The 25,232-nt window shown below is 45.8% G+C and overlaps 3 protein-coding genes across 4 annotated transcripts in view; 2 read left to right on the forward strand and 1 right to left on the reverse strand.

Moving 5' to 3' along the window:
- Window positions 1-20,159, reverse strand: part of brf1b (BRF1 general transcription factor IIIB subunit b) — a 46,115-nt gene extending 25,956 nt beyond the window's left edge. For both annotated transcript variants that reach the window (XM_078289862.1, XM_071902966.2), the window contains exons 1-5: window positions 20,051-20,159; window positions 18,756-18,960; window positions 4,077-4,157; window positions 3,553-3,726; window positions 2,869-2,900 (exon numbers count right to left, since the gene is read on the reverse strand). In XM_078289862.1, coding sequence (XP_078145988.1) covers window positions 2,869-2,900; window positions 3,553-3,726; window positions 4,077-4,157; window positions 18,756-18,939 — 471 coding nt within the window. In that variant the 5' untranslated portion in view covers window positions 18,940-18,960; window positions 20,051-20,159. The remainder of the gene's footprint in view (window positions 1-2,868; window positions 2,901-3,552; window positions 3,727-4,076; window positions 4,158-18,755; window positions 18,961-20,050) is intronic.
- On the forward strand, window positions 15,407-18,422 carry LOC144542751 (uncharacterized). The gene is made up of 2 exons (XM_078289861.1): window positions 15,407-18,196; window positions 18,296-18,422. The coding sequence occupies exons 1-2, from the start codon at window positions 15,448-15,450 to the stop codon at window positions 18,310-18,312; spliced, it is 2,766 nt and encodes a 921-aa protein (XP_078145987.1). The 5' UTR covers window positions 15,407-15,447; the 3' UTR covers window positions 18,313-18,422.
- A 498-nt stretch (window positions 20,160-20,657) lies between the features above and the next one.
- xrcc3 (X-ray repair complementing defective repair in Chinese hamster cells 3) lies at window positions 20,658-25,110 on the forward strand. Its single transcript, XM_071902944.2, has 7 exons — window positions 20,658-20,724; window positions 21,124-21,261; window positions 21,916-22,152; window positions 22,751-22,905; window positions 24,162-24,374; window positions 24,695-24,735; window positions 24,864-25,110. The coding sequence occupies exons 1-7, from the start codon at window positions 20,658-20,660 to the stop codon at window positions 25,108-25,110; spliced, it is 1,098 nt and encodes a 365-aa protein (XP_071759045.2).
- The last annotated feature ends 122 nt before the right edge of the window (window positions 25,111-25,232 follow it).

Here is a 25,232-nt window from a genome sequence, read left to right on the forward strand (position 1 = left end):
AACGAGCTGCAATGTAATCCGACGGGACAAATCGCACCGTCAATGTACGTTAGGGGTGTCACGATTCTCCAAATCCACGATTCGATTTGACTTTCGATTTAAAGGTTACGATTTGATTTGATTTTCGATTTAAACAGTTTGTTTTTTTCAGCACTGACAGCTATGCTATCGTTAGACTATCGAGTCTTGATTTGTAAAGATCAACAGATCATTGGTTTTATGCCCTGACAACTGTCATTTACATTTTCAAATTCTTCTTTAAAAAGATATCAATTGTGATATAACGGACATATTTTTTTTTTGGGAATGTACCACACTAAGACCATATGGTCAAATGTTTTCAAAGTTTTTCCATTTAAAAAAACACAACTTTCCCTTTAATTTGGTACCAAATACATGGCAAGGCGATGCAGGGCGTCTCCTCACTGAAGTGTCAACATTCACAGTATGACAACAAAACAGATCCTTCCTATCTTGGCTAACGATAAGCTTTCAAAATCCATACAAAACCTCCAGCGCTTCAGCCCACACAGTAATAAGATCAGACAGTAATAGTCGCCAAACAAATATGGAAAAAGTCAGCAAACTTATATGGATAAAAGTCGCGGCGACCCGGCCGGTCCTCCTACCGACTCTTCGGCGCTCCGCCTCCCGGAAAACAGCGTCCGTCTCCGGCGGCGAGAGCGGGCGGGTCCGGCTGTTTAGTGAAGGTGATCTTGTGTCTTGTTTTATCGAGCAAGAACAAGCGATTTCCATCAAAAGACTTCAACTCACAATGTCTTCGTAACTTTCCACTACGGCGGGTCAGGTTCTGTCTCACAGCACAATCTGACAGCTTCCAGAAGGTTTTAAAAGCGTGACGCTTAGCCGGCGAAGACATTTTTAGATCTAACGTTAACGTTACCGCTGGAGGACGACTAAACCCGGGGAAAATCAAACGTCTGTGTCACCAGATATTCAGTATTTTCCGGTTCCGGTTCATCGATGACAACTTGAAGTATAAAACAAAGCTGATAACTTGATTTTCAGTTTCTGGTACATTTTAAACGATTTAAAAATGACGGGCGCTCTTGGGCGCTATAGTGAAATATAGAACGGGCGCTCTCTAGCAGCTACGCTGTGTCGTCATTGAAATGTTTTGTTTTTTTTCTTCAGACTCGTACAAGTAGGCAGGGGAAAATACTGGGAGAATCGCGAACCTGCTTGTGATTTCGAAGGTCGAAATCGAACGCTCATTTCGATCGATTTTCGATTTAGAATCGAAATCGTGACACCCCTAATGTACGTCCACTAAAAGTTCTTGTTTTTGCCACTGACAGGCTCAGATTGTTGTTATAAGTGTCTGACAACATTATGGAAAGGACCCTACAGAGAAATGAAACATTTTTCTTTACCTTTCGCTTGATCCGGTCTGTGTGTAACCACACAGACCGTGTGTCTCGCTCAAGTCTCGCGAGAGTTGAGTTGTTGCAGGAAGTTACACACAGCACTTTTAGTGGACGTACATTGATGGTGCGATTTGCCCCGTCGGATTACATTGCAGCTCGTTTCGCGGCTGCCGGCTGAAGCGATCTCGCTCAATACTGGACCAATTTCAAAAATTGTTGTCCCCTTTAGTCACTTAGACACAAAAAGATGGGAAAATAGGGTCCAGTTGAAAAATACCGAAGTTACCCTTTAACTTAAAACAGCTTAACTTAAATCAACTCAACTTAAATCAACTTAAAGGATAAGGCTGGTGTTTTTTAATGCATTTCTTACCGTCAACAAATCCTATGAAAATAACAAAATCAACAATGTGTTTGCTCTACTCCCGTTACTTTCTGGCTTCCCCCGTACCGTTTTTAGCCGTCAACCCGGAAGTCATTGGCTCCAACTGTAAGCTAAAAACCTTTAAATACAGCTCACAAAGACATAGTTTACATTTTAAAAATCTCTAATTGTTACCATGAAAAGTCAGGCTGTTGTAGTTATTACCAAATCAAATGGGAACAAATTCTTCATTACGCCGGGGACTATTTTCTGTGCTACGGAACTACTTTCCTGAGATGGAAAACGTGTTTACGGTCGGCTTATTAAGTCGTTTGAGGAAAAAGTCGTCCGGCCCGGTGCATCGTGATGATGAAATATGCTGCAGAGCAGCAGCATGGCTCTGTGACGGGTTTTAATAGTTTTTAATACAATGCAGTTCTATGGCTGCTGGGACATGAGGCTGCACTGGGCACCGGCTACATGGACCAGACTTGTTAGCAAAACAAATTCATTGCTGATTTTGTTATTTTCATAAGATTTGTTGATGGTAAGAAATGCATTAAAAAACACCAGCCTTATCCTTTAACTTAAATCAACTCAACTTAAATCAACTCAACTTAACCTCAGGAAAACATCTGGGCAGAAACCAGCCATCAGAGCAGAGCAAACAGAACAGTGTGATGTAGAAACCAGTCACTTCTCAGCTCATACAGACTCTACTGTTTCTACTGTTCAGTGCGTCCTCCCGCTCCAAACCGGCCACTGACCGAGGCACAGGTCCTCTACAGTCCTGGACCGTTATAATATGAAAAGGGTTCGTTATCTTCAGGTCCAACAGGACTAACAGACAGTTACAGTATGAAGATCCAGTCGGACTCTGAGGGAAGCAGCTGTTCTGACGAAATGTTAGTCGTTTTATTCTTGTCTCTTCGGTCTGTTAGTCCTGTTAGGCCTAAAAATCACTGACCCCGGTCTGTCAGTCCTGTTAGGCCTAAAGATCACTGACCCTTCTGTATTCAGAGGGTTTGTTTGTTTTTCTGAACTCCATCCTGGAGATCAGAACACTTTCTGACAGCAGAACGCTTTGTAGTTGAAGAGAAACTTGCTGTCTCCTACCTGCAGAAGGTCACTCAGGTCCAGCAGCATGTCTGGAGGAAGTTCAGGAGAACCAGCAGAGAACCAACAGAGAACCAGCAGAGAACCAGCAGAGAACCAACAGAGAACCAACAGAGAACCAGCAGAGAACCAACAGAGAACCAGCAGAGAACCAGCAGAGAACCAACAGAGAACCAGCAGAGAACCAGCAGGGAACCAGCAGTCCGTGTGGAGGTTGATCCACTGTTGCCACAATCACATTTAATGCTTTTCAAATCGAAAGGTTTTTTTCAGGAAATAACAACAAATGACCATAATACACCTGGGGTCAATAGGGTTATTGATCAATACCAATCAGTCTTTTTTCTGACTTTCAAAACTCAGTCTCCGGCCTGAAAGCCGCCTGCTGCTCAACACGATGTTCTGTTAGTGCAGCAGTTTGTTTTTAATGTTGAAAACAGAGTGAAGACCTCACTGGGCTCACAGGCTGAGAAACTGAAACGACACCAGAGAGTCAGAGGCTTCATTTATCCAATAAGAACTCAGACTTCAGTTCCACTCAGTACAAACCTTAGAGTTTATCACAGCATCACAGAACAAACACCGACTGAAACTGACTTTCTGCTGAGATCTGGTCAGGACACACACACACACACGCACACACACACACACACACACACACACACACAGAGGTTGCTAGGATACGTGGCGTCCCCTCGGTGCGGCAGACCAGGTACAGACAGGCGGCGATGACGTGTGCCATCTTGCGGCCGCGGGTCAGATGTTTACTGACCACCATCTTGAAGAAGTTGAAGGCGGTGTCCAGACAGTGCTGGTTGAGCTGCAGCTGGCTGCCCAGGTGATGGATCTGACGCTTCCCTGTTTACACACAAATACTGTTTATATACACATATACATATATATATATATATACATATACAGTATATATACACCAAGACTGCCCAGGTGATGGACCTGACACTTGACACCTGACATATACACACTGTAAATGTGTGTGTGTGTGTGTGTGTGTGACAGGTAATATATATATATATATAAATACATATTGTGTTAAACTGTTGGACTGAATCCATTCCTTCACTCTGTTGGCTCAGGTTTGGTTCAGCTGTCTGTCAGTCTCAGCAGAGAAACTGGAGCAGCAGATTATCGTGATGATGATGATGATGATGAAGATGATGAAGCCTCCCCCCCCCCACCCCCAGCCTCACCATTCTGCAGAGTCAGCGCTCGGGACTCTTTCCCAATACTGGTGTGGAAACCAGAGCCGAGGAGCGGAGCCTTGACTGGACCTGAGGACAGACAGACAGACAGACAGACAGGTAGCTTTAAACTGGACCTGAGGACAGACAGACAGACAGACAGACAGGTAGCTTTAAACTGGACCTGAGGACAGACAGACAGAGAGACAGACAGGTAGCTTTAAACTGGACCTGAGGACAGACAGACAGTCAGAGAGACAGACAGGTAGCTTTAAACTGGACCTGAGGACAGACAGTCAGAGAGACAGACAGGTAGCTTTAAACTGGACCTGAGGACAGACAGACAGAGAGACAGACAGGTAGCTTTAAACTGGACCTGAGGACAGACAGACAGTCAGAGAGACAGACAGGTAGCTTTAAACTGGACCTGAGGACAGACAGACAGAGAGACAGACAGGTAGCTTTAAACTGGACCTGAGGACAGACAGACAGAGAGACAGGCGGACACACAGGTTGGGGGTTTGAACCCGGTCACCTGTGTTATAATGTTGTAAAACCTGACATTTTATTTCAGGCTGACTGACAACATGAAACTATATTATAAATATGAACTTTATTCAGTGATGATGTCACACAGTCAAACAGACCAGCTGCACTGAATACAGCTAAACACACTGCTGAGAATAAACTAAATCATCACATATTGAAATTACATTTCCACAGCTGATCTGATGACAGTAAGGCCTTCAGTGTGTAACTCTGTGTCAGCTCAGGCTTCATCTGTAATCAGGCTCAATCAGCCTCACCTTGGACCTCCTCCTCTGTTGCCATGACAACCTGGGACCAGGTGATTAGGTCACCTGGGCGAGCCGGTGAGGCTTTTCTGCCAGGCAGACAGACGGAGTTTGGTGTTCGTGTCGCATGTTTGCTGCAGCCGCATCATGGCTGCAACTCTAAGTGTTTTTATTGGGTGAGTTGACTGTCTGTTGACTGTCAGTATCGTCTGTCAACAAAACTTCACCTGAACAGGTAAACTGACCCAACTGTGCTTTCCAGACTCTGCTTCATCTGCTGGGAGTTGGCTGGGAGAGCGAAGGCTGATGCTAAACTGGAAGGTAGGAGTCTTTATATTGATGAAGGAAGAGTCTTTATATTGATGAAGGAAGAGTCTATATTGATTAAGAGTCTTTATATTGATGAAGGAAGAGTCATATTGGTGAAGGAAGAGTCTTTATATTGATGAAGGAAGAGTCTTTATATTGATGAAGGAAGAGTCTTTATATTGGTGAAGGAAGAGTCATATTGATGAAGGAAGAGTCTTTATATTGATGAAGGAAGAGTATATTGATTAAGAGTCTTTATATTGGTGAAGGAAGAGTCATATTGATGAAGGAATAGTCTTTATATTGATGAAGGAAGAGTCTTTATATTGATGAAGGAAGAGTCTTTATATTGGTGAAGGAAGTCATATTGATGAAGGAAGAGTCTTTATATTGATGAAGGAAGAGTCTTTATATTGATGAAGGAAGAGTCTTTATATTGATGAAGGAAGAGTCTTTATATTGGTGAAGGAAGTCATATTGATGAAGGAAGAGTCTTTATATTGATGAAGGAAGAGTCTATATTGATTAAGAGTCTTTATATTGATGAAGGAAGAGTCTTTATATTGGTGAAGGAAGTCATATTGATGAAGGAAGAGTCTTTATATTGATGAAGGAAGAGTATATTGATTAAGAGTCTTTATATTGGTGAAGGAAGAGTCATATTGATGAAGGAATAGTCTTTATATTGATGAAGGAAGAGTCTTTATATTGATGAAGGAAGAGTCTTTATATTGATGAAGGAAGAGTCTTTATATTGGTGAAGGAAGAGTCATATTGATGAAGGAAGAGTCTTTATATTGATGAAGGAAGAGTATATTGATTAAGAGTCTTTATATTGGTGAAGGAAGAGTCATATTGATGAAGGAATAGTCTTTATATTGATGAAGGAAGAGTCTTTATATTGATGAAGGAAGAGTCTTTATATTGGTGAAGGAAGTCATATTGATGAAGGAAGAGTCTTTATATTGATGAAGGAAGAGTCTATATTGATTAAGAGTCTATATTGATGAAGGAAGAGTCTTTATATTGATGAAGGAAGAGTCTTTATATTGGTGAAGGAAGTCATATTGATGAAGGAAGAGTCTTTATATTGATGAAGGAAGAGTCTATATTGATTAAGAGTCTTTATATTGATGAAGGAAGAGTCTTTATATTGATGAAGGAAGAGTCTTTATATTGGTGAAGGAAGAGTCTTTATATTGATGAAGAGTCTTTATATTGATGAAGGAAGAGTCTTTATATTGGTGAAGGAAGAGTCATATTGATGAAGGAAGAGTCTTTATATTGATGAAGGAAGAGTATATTGATTAAGAGTCTTTATATTGGTGAAGGAAGAGTCATATTGATGAAGGAATAGTCTTTATATTGATGAAGGAAGAGTCTTTATATTGATGAAGGAAGAGTCTTTATATTGGTGAAGGAAGTCATTGATGAAGGAAGAGTCTTTATATTGATGAAGGAAGAGTCTATATTGATTAAGAGTCTATATTGATGAAGGAAGAGTCTTTATATTGATGAAGGAAGAGTCTTTATATTGGTGAAGGAAGTCATATTGATGAAGGAAGAGTCTTTATATTGATGAAGGAAGAGTCTATATTGATTAAGAGTCTTTATATTGATGAAGGAAGAGTCTTTATATTGATGAAGGAAGAGTCTTTATATTGATGAAGAATCTTTATATTGATGAAGGAAGAATCTTTATTGGTGAAGGAAGAGTCTTTATATTGGTGAAGGAAGAGTCTATATTGATGAAGAATCTTTATGAATGTTTATGAATCTTTATGGATGGCACGGTGGCGCAGTGGTAGCGCTGTCGCCTCACAGCAAGAAGGTTCTGGGTTCGATTCCCGCCTGGGTCGCTGTTGGCGCTGGGGGTATGTTCTCCCCATGCCTTCGGTGCCTAGTGCCCAGGTGGGTTATCTCGTGAAAAGGGGCCTTTCTGTGTGGAGTTTGCATGTTCTCCCCGTGCTCACCTGGGGTTTCCTCCATACGATAAAAACCCCCCACTAAAAAACATGCAAGAAGATCATCGCCTGACCAGCGATGGTCGAAGAAGTTGGTCCCCGGGCGCCGCACTGCAGGCTGCCCACCGCTCCTGGCCTGCCCGAGGAGGAAGACGAGCCAGGATGGGATAAAAGCGGAGAATAAATTTCACGGCGCCATTTCAGCATGTGTGTGTGTGCTGCCGCCGAACACGTGTGTGCATGCGGTGTGGTTGTTTGTGACGAAAATAAAGACGGGTTTGTCCGTCCCTGTTTGTTTGTTTGTTATATTGGTGAAGGAAGAGTCTATATTGATGAAGAATCTTTATATTGGTGAAGGAAGAGTCTATATTGATGAAGAATCTTTATATTGATGAAGGAAGAATCTTTATTGGTGAAGGAAGAGTCTTTATATTGGTGAAGAGTCTTTACTGAGGTTGCTACTAAACACTGTTCTGGAAAATTATTAAAACTTTATCACTGGAACTTTTTCAGGCCTGGAAATCACAATTTTCAAATTTTAGGATTTTATTTTCTCCATGACCGTAGGAACTCTGACTTTCCTGGTTAGGTTCTTCTTTTGTGTGATATTCTATACTGTCATTTGAAGTTTGATAATAGAAATATGTTGCTTCACCCTCTGTTTCCTCAGGTTTCTCCAAAGCTGTTATCCAATCAGAGTGTCGGGATCGCTACCTGTGGATCCACGTTGCTTCAGCTGGACCTCCACCTCAGTTTGAGGCTGTAGGTGGGTTCAACACATCTGACTGCAGGTTTCAGCTCACATCGCCAGTCCATACAGAGACTCTGGTTAGTTTATGGTTATTTTCAAATAAACTAAACTAAACTAACCTGCAGGATGAGGTTCAAACTCTGTCCAATCAACAAGCTGCTTGTGAGCCATGGGACCTTTGTTTCCAAGCCCTGGTTGGCTTGTGATTGGTCAGTGGGAACCTGAATGAACCAAATTCAGATATGAAGTCAACTTTTCCACTCTGGTTCAGACCAAAGTGAACCAGCAGGAGGATCAGATCACACCCTGAGCCTCGTCTTACATCAGCTGTCCACTGAAGAGAGGTGATTGTAAAACTATCCTGATCCATATTTGTGATCTGGAACTAAAAGCTGTGATTTGTCCTGATCCAGATGGAAGTGGGATCCACTCCATCAGCGACCAGCTGGCGTCCCGCTGTGGCTACACCATCAGCACCTTCAGGATGGACGGCTACACCACCTTCAGAGCCTCCTACTACTCCTGCTACACCCAAAACCAGGTAGCTTCTAAAATACCAAACCAATACTTGTTCATTTTGTATGCTTGACAACATAAAGGCAATTCATTATGCAACAGGGTAAACTAACATATGTGCCAATTACCTTTCTCAGAATCAGAAGATGCTCAATTGATTTATCAAAATACACAAAATTTGGATTAAATATACAAATCAAACCTGAGCACATTTTTAAATACATTTTGCTGCCCAAAACACAAAAATAATCAGTATCCTTATATGCTACCAGCCCTAAGTTTAACTTTAGGATTTCACTGAAGTCCAAACTACTTGCTGACTGTTTTCCCAGAACGACGAGGTGTTCACCTTCAACATAAACATCATTATAACTGATGCAGCAGGCCGGTGGAACAGCCACCCTGTTTCCACTGCCTGTTCTCCAGCCAAAGCCTGGAACCACAGAGAGATCATCTGTGAGGAGGAATACATGGAGGTCAGCACAGCTGCATTCACAAACAAAATACTGACTAGATGAACACATTCAGAGGAAGGAAACCATTCAAACCAACCACCTCAGTTACATGTTGAATCTGAAGAGTTGAGCCCCTCTGTGCTCTGACAGGTCAGTGTGAACAGAGACGTGTCCTGTGAAGGCCAGCAGGGAGGCGGCAGGCAGACCTGGCAGGCTGCTTTCTCTCTGGTAAAACCACACCAACACTTCAAATCCAGACCAAATCTAAACTGATATGGATCCACACTAGTTCTTACTGAGAAAGAAGACTACTATACAAGACAGCTGTTAAAATACTGAGATCTGACGGTCTGACTCCTGAACCCTCTGCAGGCTCAGAAGACTGGTTCCTCTGCCTGGCAGCTGATGTTCAAGCAGAACGGAGATCAGATAGCTGCCATGTCCGTCAGTGAAGCCCAGAGACTCGGCTACAGCCTGACTGCCACTTCGACCCGGGTGGTGTTTCGTTCTCCGTACAGACAGCCTCAGTCTGAGGTGGTGATGGTGAGTATCAGTACAAACCTGCTTCTGCTCCAAACAACATGCAGTTCATTCCCCTGCTCAGTGGATCTACAGCAACAGAATATTCATTCATATTGATGAAGTGCTAGTTGGGACGTCCTGTTGGATCAGTGGTCTAAGGCGCGTACCATGTAAACATCCTGGGTTCGAATCCGGCCCAGGATCTTTGTCGCATGTCATCCCCCCAATCTTTCCTGTCTCTCTGCTTTGATCTGTCCAATAAAGGCAAAAATGCCAAAAACAAGTGCTAGACACAGAAAGAGCCAGGTGAAAAAAACAAATTTTACCATGACATTTTTGGCTCTTGCAGATGAACAAAGCCATTTACCCTCGCTCTGCTACTGTAGTGAAGAGATCTAAGATGCATTTCTGGTTGAATTTCTGGATAAATTATAAATGCACATGCTGCTGTGCTTATCCACAACAACTTACAAAGAGTAGAACAGCTTCATTTCCTAGATCACCAAAAAATCCTAGCAACCAAACTGAAGGAGTGCAGAGGTCAGGGCCCTTACATGAAATGATAGCGAACCTGTATCCTGCCCTAACGGTGTGTTCTCCATCAGGTGGGCGGGGTCCCGGTCGAGGTCATCCAGGCGTCGCTGTTCTTAAAGCAGAAACTGATGGTGGTTATGATCGACGTTTCAATGGCCTGCACACTCAGTAGGTTCCCTGACAGAAACATGATGTGTAGACTTCATTAATCTAAAACTGGACAGGACGAGGCCTTGCTGTTTTCTGACTGAAGTGAAGATGACTCCTGTCCCGCTGGTTTGATCTCAGACTCGGGTTCTTTTGACGGGACTCGGCTGCTCTGGGACGTTCCCCGGGTCATGACTCCTCTGGTCGAGGAAGGAGCCGGGTTCGAAAGTCGGAGCATCAGTCTGGGAGTGGAGGGCCGACTTCTGGACCAGCCCACCGCTGCTGCCAGAGGCTTCACTCTGGTACTCAATGGAGACCTGGTCCAGATTGGAGTCCCTTTTGGGGCGGAGGGTGGCTACAGGAGGGTAAGTCTGATGGAAACTTTACTCTGAATCACAGGCCATTCTTCATCTAATGCAGTGGTTCCCAAACTTTTTCTGTCAGGCCCCCCTTTTATGATATAGGAACATTTACCCCCCCCCCGCCCGCCCCCCATATGTGCCGCAGCCTACCGTCTTAGTTGTGAATTAATTGCACTATGATATATAAACTCTCAGTTGTTCAGTTTGTTTTACTGAAAAGAATAAATAAAATCAACTTCCAAAAAGATTGGATAGTATAGATTGCTTTCTGACATATTTCTTGTAAACATACTTTTTTCAGTATCTTTTTTCATTTTCACATTTAAAGTAAAATTAACTTCAAATTTTTACATTGAACTTAGGAACAGTGCAACAACTTAGATTTCCCCACTTTTAACAGCAGGTGCTCTCAAACTGAATTAGTGTGCAAGAAAAAAACAAACCCTACATATCAAACAATGACTGATGTGGGCTTACTGCTCGTCATACTTCCTTACTTTACCTTTTTATCTGTCATTGTGGTCGCGTTGTCGGCTGCGTTCACATTGCGAAGCGGTTTCCGCCTGAAATCCGCGACCCGCCTCCCGCTGTAAAAAGTGGCAGAAACGAAGCGGAGCAGTGACGCATTCCGCGTGGATCTTATCCGCTCAAGTTGAACTATTTTCAACTCTTTGCGCGACCATCGAGTCCTCTCCCTTCCATAGGAAATAATGGCGTTTTGAGCAGAAACCGCTCCGCAATGTGAACGCAATGTGGAACCTCTGATCTCTGATCTAATGACTGGAAGAATGCTCTTCGAGTCGAATCCTGGCTCTCCTGCCTGCCACAATATGGTTTACATAATCTTCTCCAGAGGTTAACTGGCTTCAATCAGATAAACCACATGTACATCAGCAGCTAGATGTCTCAACACCTACTGCAGATCATGTCTTTCAGTAGTCTGGTATTCTTTTTGATTTCCACCTTATTTTGCAGAGTTTGGTGGTGAACAATGTCTACAGGGAGACGTATGTCATCTTCCTCTTGTACGAGCACGTCTTCTCTCTGCTGTATGAAGATGGCAGCAGCACAGAAACCAGACACCGGCTGCTCAGGGTGGTCGACACGCCGCTGCGCTGCCAACAGCCATTCACCGTTGACCGTATGTTTTCCAATCTCTAGCTGGTATACAGACTGGTAAAGGTTCAGGCTACTGGGGCTGTGACCTAAGGCTGACCCATGACCGGTTTCTGAGGCCCAGAATTATCAGAAAAGAACAAGAGAGATCAGGATCTAGATGGGGCGACTGGGATACGTTCCTCTCAGAACTACAAACTGCCTTACGAGGGTCAACAGCGCCTCTCAAGTTTGGAACCAGCAACCCTCTGGCCTCCCAGTCGCAGTACAGATGATACCGATCCTGATCGTCACACAAGGAGAGTTAGGAACAGTACCAGACCAGAACTCTGTTGCAGTACAGTACAAGTATTTCAAATACTTGAATGATGTGTGAGGTGATTGGTTGATTCATCTTGCAGGTCACTTGCCACTCGAGGCTTGCAAAATAAATCAAGCGTTTCCCAAACCTTAAGTTCAGATATTTGAAACTCCATTCAAATCTATATTTTCTGTCCAGGTTGGACTGGCAGACATGACAAAATTTACTTCCAGTGTTGCATTTTAAGAGAATTGGGTGATTCTCTGAAGTTGTGGTGCTAAATCTCATAGTGTATCATAGCCTTCCCTTACTTTAGAAGGTGGACATACAAGAGAGAGAATATATTTAGGTATTAATTTCATGATGATGGACCAAGGCGTCCACTGTCATTAGATTTGCTATGTTTGTGTCTTTCTTTTCATATCAGGATCTTCAATTCCAAGTCTGAAATGTCTTCATGATGGCTAGAAAATATCTTCACCCTGGTTAGTTTTTTCTTTCTACTTTTAGAGAATTAGTTTTTTCTCTTTCTACTTTTAGAGACCGTAAGTGATGATCGTGTGTTCAGTGTGTATCTGGGAAACATTCCTGCTGATGTGGCTTTAGAGGAAGTGAAGATCAATGGGAAGCAGCTGTCTGTGGCAGAAGCTCCTGAACGCAGCTACAGCATCAGCCATGTTGTTCATACCAACAGCAGCCGAGCCTACACACTGACCGTCCCTTTTGAAGACGGGGTTGTGCACAGGGCGGTGAGCACATTTAGTTTGTCGACTACATTCACAACCATCTAGTTTCACCACCGATGACGTCAGACTAACAATAAGTTAATCCTCTATTTTCGGACAGTACCTGGGTGAAGGCATGGTGCAGTACTCCCTGGATATCAACTACACATTAAGCATCATGCCCCAGAGAGACTCGTACTACCATCACACATTTATAATGGCACAAGTACATAATGCATGTAAGTACATTTCTGTTATGTTTGTTGTACTCTGGTTTGATAAAGGCAATGCTTCTCTTCCCATGGGTCGACCCTCAAAACTTGACAAAATGTTGCTTGTAAAATTCAAATGTAGAGTTGACTTTGTTTTGTCTGCTGAAACGCAGTCCCTCCTGAGCTCCGGGCGGAGTGCACTGATGGAGGAATCACCTTCAGCATGGTGAAACAGCCCCGACTGGAGAGTCTCTGGGAGGTCGGCGTCGGCCAGGAGCCTCTGACAGCAGAGCTGGCGGCCCAGAGAGGATACAGTCTACGAAACGAGAGCCAGAGCATCACGCTGGAAGTCCCTGTGTTCTCTATTGGCTACACCTATCAAGTAGGACTTCACCAATGCATGATGGTCCTCTACAGACTACAGTAAGAAATGTTCCAGAAGGGTAATGCTAGTTAATCTTTTCCAGGACATCAACCTGCTGGACTTTTATGGAACATTCAATCTGCTTCTGAGAGACTCCAAGACTCTGGAGGTCCAGACATCCACCTCAAAGCGCTGTCTCTTTAAAACAGAGGAGATTATAGGTAATTTGCTCTCACTGTTTCACAAAATTGAATTTGTTGAGTTGACAAACTATAGCAGTGTTTGATATGCTGATTTGATGATACAGTACACGAGGATTCAAATGTTGCATTTCAACCTAAAAATGAGCTTGACTGGAGCGTGTCCCACCCCATGTCCACCCCATGTCCACCCACCCCATGTCCACCCCCCCATGTCCACCCCCCCATGTCCACCTCTGTGCTGTTAGTTTGCTCTGCAGATGGGATCATGACGGTGGTGACCACTCCCACTACAACCTGGCCAACAGTTCAGCCTGACAGAACCAGTCTGCTGGACCGAACCTGCGGACCCAAACAGACCGACCGGTCCAGAGTCCTGTTTGAGTTCAGCTTGGACTCCTGTGGGACCAGAGCGATGGTAGGACCGCACACGAGTCATTTTATTTATTATAAAAAGCCAAACAGTTTAAAGCATTCTGTCACTCGCTGTCAAAGCAGAGGACAAGGTAAAACGATCAATAAGCTCCACATACTGTATGGAGCAGAGTTACAGTGTCTGATCAGACTTAGAAGCCATCAGGCAGAGAGAGGTTTTGTAACTGTGAAGAGGTTTAACAGGTCGGAGAGTCCTATGTGGTTTATGAGAACGAGATCCTCCACGACAGACGGCTGATCACCGACGGACCAGCCTTCATCTCCAGGGATTCTCAATTCAAGTAAGGAATGAAACTGGACCAGTTCATAAGATACTTAAACACAATATCTATATCAGCTTTTGATAAAGTTATTAATATATGCAAATTAAAGGATGAGGCTGGTGTTTTTAATTCATTTCTTACCGTCAACAAATCCTATGAAAATCAGCAATGAATTTGTTTTGCTAACAAGTCTCGTCCATGCAGCCGGTGCCCAGTAAAGCCTCATGTCCCAGCAGCCATAGAACTCCATTGTATTATAAAACTATTAAAACCCGTCACAGAGCCATGCTGCTGCTCTGCAGCATATTTCATCATCACGATGCACCGGGCCGGACGACTTTTTCCTCAAACAACTTAATAAGCCGACCGTAAACACGTTTTCCATCTCAGGAAAGTAGTTCAGTAGCACCAGAAATAGTCCCCGACGTAATGAAGAATTTGTTCCCATTTGATTTGGTAATAACTACAATAGCCTGACTTTTCCTGGTAACGGTTCGCGATTTTCTTTGTGAGCTGTATTTAAAGGTTTTTAGTTTACAATTGGAGCCAATGACTTCCGGGTTGAAGGCTAAAAAGGGAACGTGGGAAGTCAGAAAGTAACGGGAGGAGAGCAAACACATTGTTGATTTTGTTATTTTCATAGGATTTGTTGACGGTAAGAAATGCATTAAAAAACACCAGCCTTATCCTTTAAGCAATTTGCACTTTCTTGATTAAAATGAGTGATGTTCTAATAAATTCTAGTTTGAAAATATTGCTTATGATTAGTTCTACTAAATGCATACATGCAAGTGCAGAATGCATTTTGATTATTTAGATATAGAATACCCTTATAAATGGCAAGAGATCAAGGAAAATATGACAAATGGAAATGATTGTAGATTGTAAATGTTATATATTTGATTTTTAAACAGGCTGACGGTGAGGTGCTTCTATCCACTGAATGCAGTGAACAGAGTGTTTGTGGACAGGATCTTCAGATCAGAGACGCCGGGGTTCGGTTCCATCAAAGTCCTCCAGAACACTAAAGGTCAAAATCTGCAGTTAGAAATATCTGAATGCAATTCTGTTTTGAGGATAGAATTTTAAAATCTTTGTTTTTCTGTAGATGTAGCAGTTAAACTACCTGCCCACGAGTGTCCGAGTCAAGTTTCTGCAAACGAGGTCAGTTCCCCGTTATCAGTCCAGCAGAACCCTGCTACTGGTGGAGTCCAGCAGTATCCCAGCATGCCTCGGCCGAAGCCGGGACCCAGCCGCTTCGTCACCGTACCGGGAGGAAACCAGCTGCTTCCTGGTTCCCATGATTCTGTCTTCAAACCATTTCCAACCATGAATCATCCTGTTCCTCAACATCAAACCATCGGTTTCCACCTCGCTCCTCTTCAGGCTCCACCTCCTTCTGGCCATCACATGACCCGGACAGGAGACCGACATGTCTTTGGATCTTCGACTGACAACTCTTTCTCCATCTTTCCTCCCAGATATAGTGATTCACTAGATGGTAACGTCCAGCCATCACATGCCAAAACACAGAGCTTTGGTTTTGTACAAGTGGGAGGCGAACAGTCAGGACTAAGAGACAACCAGCTGTTCAGCTTTTATGCTTCCAACAAGAATCCCAATTCTCCAGGTGAACACTGGGGAAGTGCCGGTCATAGTGAGACTGTCCAGCGTCTGAACAGTTTAGGACAAACACCAAACCAAGTCGACCGTTCTCCAGGCACACATGGATTAGGCCAGGGACCTGAAGCCAAGCCTGGTTTGAGCCATGATGGATCCTCAGTTGGCAGGACGGAAACAGTCCACAGTGTTTCACAGCTTAACTCTGGTGGTTTCAACACTGAGGACAGAACTGGATACCAGCTTCTAAGTCATGATCAGACCGGCTCTCATCAGTATGATCTTTTTCAGATGGGAAATATGCCAACCTCTCAACTTCGCCCAATTCAGCAAACACCACTTCACTACGGCCCATACCAAATCAGCAGTGGCACACTGTCCGATGCTGCTGTGTCTAATGTGCGAGTTCCCAGCCGAGACAAGAAGTACGTTCCTGTTGCTCCCGAGTACAGCACATCCAAAAACAGTGACGTCCAAACTGTCCCGGACCAGTCTGGAGACACTCAAGGGAGCAGAACTTCTCAGGAAAACTTTCAAGGTGTTGCTCATTCTCTAAAGATTCAAGGTCGTCCATCTCAGCATATCGAGCCAACTTCTAATGAACCCAGTCCACAAAGCAGCCGAGTCGAACATAACCCGATGAGAACTGGTCCCTCAGAACAGAAAAACGACCAACCAGTTCAGCCCAGCGCTCAGACCAGGAGGCCGCACAGCATCAGAGTTAAACCTCCCAACATGTTTGCTCCTTCTGGAGAAGATCTCCATCAGCAATCTATTATCCAACATGGAGGTTCACAGAGCTACACCATCAGACAGGCTCCTGACTCCCAAAACACAAACGGCAAACCTGCTACTGGTCCTACAGGAACAAATGACAAGTATCAGCATCCTGCTCAGTCTGTAAACGGTGACACTAACCTGAACCCAATCACTTTGCAACACGGGACTGGAAGATATGAAGGCCTACAGAGTGTGAGAGATCTGCCTATTGGCCAGAACAGTAAGCCTCCTGTAGAGCTTACAGCTGTCAGCAGTGAAGGGAACCGTCCCACATCCCAACCAGCTGCTGGCCTCAGTGCTTCAAACATCAGGGAAGAATATAAACCGGAGAAAACAAGTTTATTTCAGCAGCTCGTTCAACCAGCTCTGAAGCAGGAAAGAGGTTCACACAGTGTGAGAGTAAAGCCTGATCCCTCTGCGAGCCATCAATCCTCCAGCCAGTATGGACATGGGTCAGAGCTGACTCAGCAGAAACTCCTCCAGTCAGTGACTGAGAGAAGAAACAGTGGAGCACAGCAGTCTGCTTCTTCTCAACAAATGACCTCTCACATCAGAGTCAGACCTGCTTCCAGCCAACAGCCAGGTTCCTCAAGTTCCCCAGGAAGACGCCAGGTTCCCGACCAACTCAACCTCCAGAGCGCTCAGAACACTGCTAACGTCCCCCAAGAAGATCCACGACAGTATGGAGCTGAGCCAGGTCAACAGGCTCCTCTAATCCAACCTGACTCTAGCCAGAGAAGAGCTACACTAACTGTCAGAGTTGAACCTGATCCTTCTCCAGGTAACACCATACAGCAGTCCTTTAACCAGTACCGAGATCTGGTGAGTAGTGAATCTGAGCAAGAACCTTGGCGGAACATTCTTCACCCGGCCGCAGCAGGTCAGGATGTCGCTGCACCTGCTGCTAACTGGTCTGATTTCCCACCGAATAGCAGAGAACCAGCCACTGTTCATTATCAAACTCCACCCAGCCAGAGAAAACCTCCGCCGAACAAACGCACCCCACAGACAATCAGAGTGAGGCCAGGAAATATCGTTCTGCAAGTACAAAACCAGTTTGTGAATTCAAAGCCTGAAGCTGTCCAGCCGTCAGATGGAGGCTCTGCTGCTGAACCGGATCCTGGCCGAGCTCACGGACAAATCTCAAGCCTCCATCCTGGTTCTGAAGGCAGCGTCCAGCCGAACGCTCACACTGACAGGAACACTGTCCTGCTGTCAGGCGGTTTTCAGAAACCTCCCAACTTTAACCACCAACTGTCCCAACATGGCCGACCGGACAAGCATCCAACTGCCTCCAGGGACCAAAGTCACATGACAGACAGCAGTTTCTCTACAATAAAACTAGATCAAAACCCAGTGGATGACATTAGTTCTGGCCCAGTTGAGAATGCTGAATCAAACCCCTATGAAAAATTCTCTAATAATGGAAGTCCATGCAGCTTTGTGAAGGTGAGCAGCAGCCTGACCCGCCATGTCGGAAACCCCCAACTTGTTTCACATAATTCTGGGTATTCATCACATTCATCTCAAACTAATGAGGCAGATTATCCAGGAGAATATCATCCCACAAATCCCGAGGACCTGAATCCCTCTGAAGATCCCGGTGCGTCCCCCGGCACCCAGACGGCTTCTGATGGTTCAGGTTTGGTTTTACCGATCCAAAGGAGTTCTGACTGTTCCAGGTCTGGAGGCTCCGCCCCCTTCCTGCCAGGTGTAACTGGTCACTTTGGAGCCAGTGTTCATCAAGGCATTGTGAGAGGTACCAACACCTTCCCACCCTGAGCTGAACATCAGGCTCTAGATGAATGTATTTTTAATATTCAGTAGATTCTTGGTCTAACTGTTCTTCTTCTCTCAGGTCAACAGAACCGCTGACGGAGAGGAGGAACACGTTCTGCAGAACAAGATCTGACAGAGGCAAACATCTGCTGTTTGGACAAAACATTGTTGAAATAAATGTTCAGTGAAGACTGCTTTCATTTATCTGTTTGAGTTTTATTGTGCTGCTGATGTTCACTGAAGGTAAATCTACTGTGTATTGAGTTAACTTTGACCCTCCCATGCATCACACGTCTGGAGACGATGAGCAGACTGCACACTTCACACAACTTGATGTCTTTTTGTTCACTTGTATACCAACAGGTAACAGTTTTGATTTGAACAATTTTCAGTTTTTATAATGTCCAAATTCTTCAGGATCGTTTCTACAATTTATTCTTTGCCCCCAAGTTTCTACTAAACTGAACAAAGTCCTTTTCAACACTGTAAACTGTAACTAGAACAAATTATGACTCTGTGGAGGAACACGATGTTCTCACCGTCTGAAGAGACAAACTGTCCCACGGCGGAGGAAATCCCCCCGCTGCCTTCCACAAACTGGACCTCGGACACGATGATGTTGTCCTCCAGCACCGAGCCGCAGCCGGTGCAGACGGCGCTGCCGCGGGCCGGGTCCAGGTCGATGTCCGAGCCGCCGCAGGTCTTACACAGCCTGGAGCTCATGGCTGCGGGTCAGAGGTCAACCTGGGTCAGAGAGCAGATCTGGTTACATGAGACAAACCAGAGACCAGCCGTTGGTGCAGGAGGGTCTGAAGTTTTCATGGAAGAAAAACTGAGAATCACAATATGAACAACTTCAATTTCCAGATCGAGGCTTCAGTTATTTTATCAGAGACTCAACTTGGTTTCTGGCCTGTAAATTAAATTGCACACTGTAAACAAACAAGTCTGTCCTGGTGGCTCGGTCTGATGGAGGTCTTCCTCGGAACATGAAGGTCCTGGTTCGGTTCCAGAGGGAGTCAGTCCTCCTCCACACAGACTATCTGCACTGTCAGTCTGTCCCATAACAGCATCACCGCCATTTGCGTTACTCTTTTATTTACACTTTATAATTGTGATATAACCCAATAAGTCTGTATGCTTCTATCCTTCATAATGTTACTGTTTTACTTTCTGCAGTAGTCGAGTTTCAATACATTCTAGCGAACTCTGTGCGACCGGCCTGTTCAGAGTCTTTACTATATCATTATTTCCTATTTTGTATTTCTTTTTATTCTGTACTTCAGATTGTTTGACCCGAGCCTCACGCGGAGCATTTCACTGTACAGATAACTCGTTTCTGCACATTTGACAATAAAGACTTGAAACTTGAAAAAAAAACTTGAATTGTATTCAAACAGCAAATTAACCAACATCTGTTCTTTTATTAAGATGTTTCTTGTTGACTGAAAAATATGAGATATTGAATAAGAGACATGTTACAATTTAAATATTCAGCAAAATAATCACAATGTGAGTTTTTGTCATATGGTGCAGCACGCTGTCCACCTGGAGCATGTTTACATGTTTACATGTTTACATGTTTACCTGCAGCTTCTGACATAAATATCCACAAAATAAAAGCCTCTGGCTGTGTGTCCAAAACATTCAGATCATGACAGCAGACTGTAACTTTATTAAAAGGGTTTTACAAACATGAGCATCACACCGCTTATCTAACGGACCAGTAGAATAGAGTCTGATCAATAGAGTCTGATCTAGAATACAGTCTGATCTAGTTTAAGTGGTAGAGTCGAGTCTGATCTGGAATAGAGTCTGATCTAGTGTAACTTACCAACAGTAGAATCGAGTCTGGTTACTGATAGAAAACAATAGAATCCAGTTTGGCGGTTAGAAACTCAGCTCGGCCTCCAGTTTCCTTCTCGAGGTGAAAAACATGTTTCTGTCAGTTCTGACTAAAGCGAACAGACGGGACTCATTCTGTTTATTAAGATGGGAAATATTAACCAGATAATATTTTCATATCAATGTTTTGACTCTTTCTTCCTGGAGCGCAGTGACGTGACGTAGTTCGGTCTGAACCAAATCTCCTTTTTAAACGGGGGGGGGGGGGGGGGGGGGTTATAAAACACTGTAAACTGTCGACGTCACACTGCTGTCACTCATAAACATTTGTATAAAAGAGACTCAGTCCAGTCGGCTTCTTTCTGAAGAAGTTGTACTATGAATTATTTTAGATGTGGATTTCTGTTTTTGCTGTTCACCCCTACGCGTCCGGCTACATGACTCGAACCGGCGCAGCGCGATGACGTCACCGGGCAGCGCGGGTTTTCAATGCTCTGAGCTGAGAGCAGAAGAACCAAAACAAACTGAAACAGAGCAGAAGATTTAAGACGTTTATCTAGAAGACTGACAGCCATGTTGTCTCCAGCGGGCTGAAGATGGACCCGGACCAGGACCTGGACCAGCTGGAGCTCAACCCGAGGATCACAGCGGCGGCGAGGAGAGGTGAAGCTGATTGATCCATTCCTGTTCTCAATCATAGGTTCCATCGGTGATATCGGCATGAATATAATCGATACGACCTTTCTTCAACAAATGCTTTCAATAAAATCTGAACCTTAAGAGTTAGTTCGCCTGCGATAATCTTCCATCAAACCACAACAGTTCGGTATGGAGCAGATCGAAGGTTTATTACTTAGCCTGTTGAAATATAAAGAGCTGTTTCTGTTTGTTGTTGCCGAATTCACCCAAAGATCTTATTGATTCATAAACACAGGAACTGACGTCATGTCTGTACCTTTGTCGATAGCAGCATCACATTAAATAGACTATCAGATTTTTGAATGGAGTTTGGTGTGACAGTCTCTCCAGCAGACAGTCATCTGGCTGCTCTTGTTCTTCCAGCTAAAGTGACGTCAGCCCGCCAGGCTCTGACCGTCTCCGGTCCGGACCTGCAGCGGATCACCGGTCTGTCCCGGTCCGACGTTCAGCAGCTGCAGACCGCTGCTGCCTCCGCCTGCAGGGCGCACACACCGGTCCCAGGTCAGATCGATATCATCTATATCTATCTATAAACCATCTGGTCCCAGGTCAGATCTGTATCATTTATATCTATCTATAAACCATCTGGTCCCAGGTCAGATCTGTATCATTTATATCTATCTATAAACCATCTGGTCCCAGGTCAGATCTGTATCGTCTATATCTATCTATAAACCATCTGGTCCCAGGTCAGATCTATATCGTCTATATCTATCTATAAACCATCTGGTCCCAGGTCAGATCTATATCGTCTATATCTATCTATAAACCATCTGGTCCCAGGTCAGATCTATATCGTCTATATCTATCTATAAACCATCTGGTCCCAGGTCAGATCTATATCGTCTATATCTATCTATAAACCATCTGGTCCCAGGTCAGATCTATATCGTCTATATCTATCTATAAACCATCTGGTCCCAGGTCAGATCTATATCGTCTATATCTATCTATAAACCATCTGGTCCCAGGCCAGATCTGTATCGTCTATATCTATCTATAAAGCAGCTGGTCCCAGGTCAGATCTATATTTTAATATTATTTACAGTGTTTCAGTCCAGTCTGTGTATAAATACATGAGTACAGTATGTGATGTAATGTACAGTGTGTGTGTATTGCAGTGTATCTGACTGCAGACTGTGTGTTGTGTCCCAGCCCTCCTGCTGCTCCGCGGGTCGGGCCCCGGCCTCGGGTCGGGCCCCGGCCTCGGGTCGGGCCCCGGCCGCAGGCTCGGTCTAGGCTGTCCGGCGCTGGACGGGCTGCTGCGGGGGGGGCTGCCGGCGGGGGGGGTCACCGAGCTGGCCGGGCCGAGCGGAGCGGGGAAGAGTCAGCTGGCTCTGCAGCTCTGCCTGTCTGTCCAGCTGCCACTGCTGCATGGAGGACTGCAGTCTGGTCTGTCTGTCTCTCTGTCTGTCTGTCTGTCTCTCTGTCTGTCTGTCTGTCTGTCTGTCTGTCTGTCTGCCTGTCTGCCTGTCTGCCTGTCTGTCTGTCTGTCTGTCTGTCTGTCTGTCTGTCTGCCTGTCTGTCTGTCTGTCTGTCTGTCTGCCTGTCTGTCTTCTTATCTCACTCTCCCTGACTCTGTTTACATGGTCAGTAGTAATCTGTCTGTTGTCCTGAATGTGTCTGTTTCAGCCTCTTCATGTTCTCTTGTTCTCCTCCTGGTTCCTCTGAGGTTCTCAGGTCGTTCGGTCTGTTCTGTCTCAACATGCGGTTCCTGTGCTTTGTTCTGTTTCCTGGTGTTTATTCTGCTGCAGACTGTATTGATCAGTTTGTTCTGTGATTGATTGTTGATCAGTTAGGTCTATTTAGGCTCTCTGTAAACTCCTTTGAGACAAACTGAAGAGCTGCAGAGAGAACTGGACTGCAGCAGATATCAGTCAATGATACCTCTGTGTGTGTGTGTGTGTGTGTGCGTGTGCGTGTGTGTGCGTGTGCGTGTGTGTGCGTGTGTGTGTGTGTGTGTGTGTGTGTGTGTGTGTGTGTTTTGCAGGAGCGGTGTATATCTGCACTGAAGCCTCGTTTCCCATCAGGCGTCTGCAGCAGCTGATCAGCCAGCAGGTCGAGCTGCGAGCCGATCTGCCGCCGGCGCTGATCAGGAGCATCCAGTTCAGCGACAACATCTACATCGAACACACCGCCGACCTGGTAGGCTGCTAGTCCACCAACTAGTCCACCGACACTCTGACCTGGTAGGCTGCTAGTCCACCAACTAGTCCACCGACACTCTGACCTGGTAGGCTGCTAGTCCACCAACTAGTCCACCGACACTCTGACCTGGTAGGCTGCTAGTCCACCAACACCCTGACCTGGTAGGCTGCTAGTCCACCAACTAGTCCACCAACACCCTGACCTGGTAGGCTGCTAGTCCACCAACACCCTGACCTGGTAGGCTGCTAGTCCACCAACTAGTCCACCAACACCCTGACCTGGTAGGCTGCTAGTCCACCAACTAGTCCACCAACACTCTGACCTGGTAGGCTGCTAGTCCACCAACACTCTGACCCGGTAGGCTGCTAGGCCACCAACTAGTCCACCAACACTCTGACCCGGTAGGCTGCTAGTCCACCAACACTCTGACCTGGTTGGCTGCTAGTCCACCAACTAGTCCACCAACACCCTGCCCTGGTAGGCTGCTAGTCCACCAACACTCTGACCTGGTAGGCTGCTAGTCCACCAACTAGTCCACCGACACCCTGACCTGGTAGGCTGCTAGTCCACCAACACCCTGACCTGGTAGGCTGCTAGTCCACCAACACTCTGACCTGGTAGGCTGCTAGTCCACCGACACTCTGACCTGGTAGGCTGCTAGTCCACCAACTAGTCCACCAACACTCTGACCCGGTAGGCTGCTAGTCCACCAACTAGTCCACCAAGACCCTGACCCGGTAGGCTGCTAGTCCACCAACTAGTCCACCAACACACTGACCCGGTAGGCTGCTAGTCCACCAACTAGTCCACCAACACACTGACCCGGTAGGCTGCTAGTCCATCAACACTCTGACCCGGTAGGCTGCTAGTCCACCAACACCCTGACCCGGTAGGCTGCTAGTCCACCGACACTCTGACCCGGTAGGCTGCTAGTCCACCAACACCCTGACCCGGTAGGCTGCTAGTCCACCAACACCCTGACCCGGTAGGCTGCTAGTCCACCAACACACTGACCCGGTAGGCTGCTAGTCCACCAACACCCTGACCCGGTAGGCTGCTAGTCCACCAACACCCTGACCCGGTAGGCTGCTAGTCCACCAACACACTGACCCGGTAGGCTGCTAGTCCACCAACACACTGACCCGGTAGGCTGCTAGTCCACCAACACACTGACCCGGTAGGCTGCTAGTCCACCAACACACTGACCCGGTAGGCTGCTTTCTGATGCTCAGTATTGTCGCTGCGTCCTGCAGGAGGCGCTGCAGGCGTGTGTCGCCCGGCGGGTGCCCCTCCTCCTGGCGCGCGGCGCGGTGCGGCTGCTGGTCGTCGACTCGGTGGCGGCTCTGTTCAGGTCGGAGTTCCAGGCCGGCGATTGGCCGGAGAGAACGCGGCGTCTGCTGGCCTTCGGCGCCGCGCTGCACCGCCTCAGCCACGACTTCGCCGCGCCCGTCCTCTGCATCAACCAGGTGACGATAAACAATAAACACACAGCTTTGACTCGTGATGACAGAGCTGATTTCTGACAGTCGTCATGGTAACAGCATGGAAGGTTTTTATATTTTTGTATTGAACATGTTTTCATTTATTTTCTTCCTCAGTATGTTGTTTTGCACACACTCATGCTGTAATACACCGTTTTCCCCACAGGATCAATAAAGTTTATATTGAATATAATATAATCTTAGAAGCAGTTACAGATGAACACATGGAAAGTGGTGTGTGTGTGTGTGTGTGTGTGTGTGTGTGTGTGTGTGTGTGTGTGTGTGTGTGTGTGTTCTGTCTCCAGGTGACGGATGTTGTTGACGGATCCACTGCGGAAAGTTTGGGGTAAAAACAGATTTTAATGTTTTCTTCTTTTATTTTCAGACTTTCTCAGAGTGTTTCTGTCATTAACCAGCTGTGTGTGTGTGTGTGTGTGTGTGTGTGTGTGTGTGTGTGTGTGTGTGTCCACCCAGCCTGGTGGATGCTAAGGTGTCTCCGGCCCTGGGATTGGCCTGGGCCAATCAGGTGATGGTGCGGCTGATGATGCGTCGTCTCCAGGGAAGCGTTGCCGCGGGCGACCAGCGCAGCGCCGCCCGCAGGCTGGAGGTCGTGTTCGCTCCGCACCTGGAGAGAGCGTCCTGCTGCTGCGCAGTGTGGAGGGAGGGGGTCCGCGGGGTCACAGGTCACATGATACATGACACACACATGACGGATACATGACACATGACACACTGTGCAGTCTGGAGGGAGGGGGTCTGCGGGGTCATACAAGACACACACATGACACACTCAACATGCGACACGCATGACGTGGAGGGAGGGGGTCACAGGTCACACAGGAC

This window comes from Centroberyx gerrardi, chromosome 18 (assembly GCF_048128805.1).
Source record: "Centroberyx gerrardi isolate f3 chromosome 18, fCenGer3.hap1.cur.20231027, whole genome shotgun sequence".
Classification (NCBI taxonomy): Eukaryota; Metazoa; Chordata; class Actinopteri; order Beryciformes; family Berycidae; genus Centroberyx; species Centroberyx gerrardi.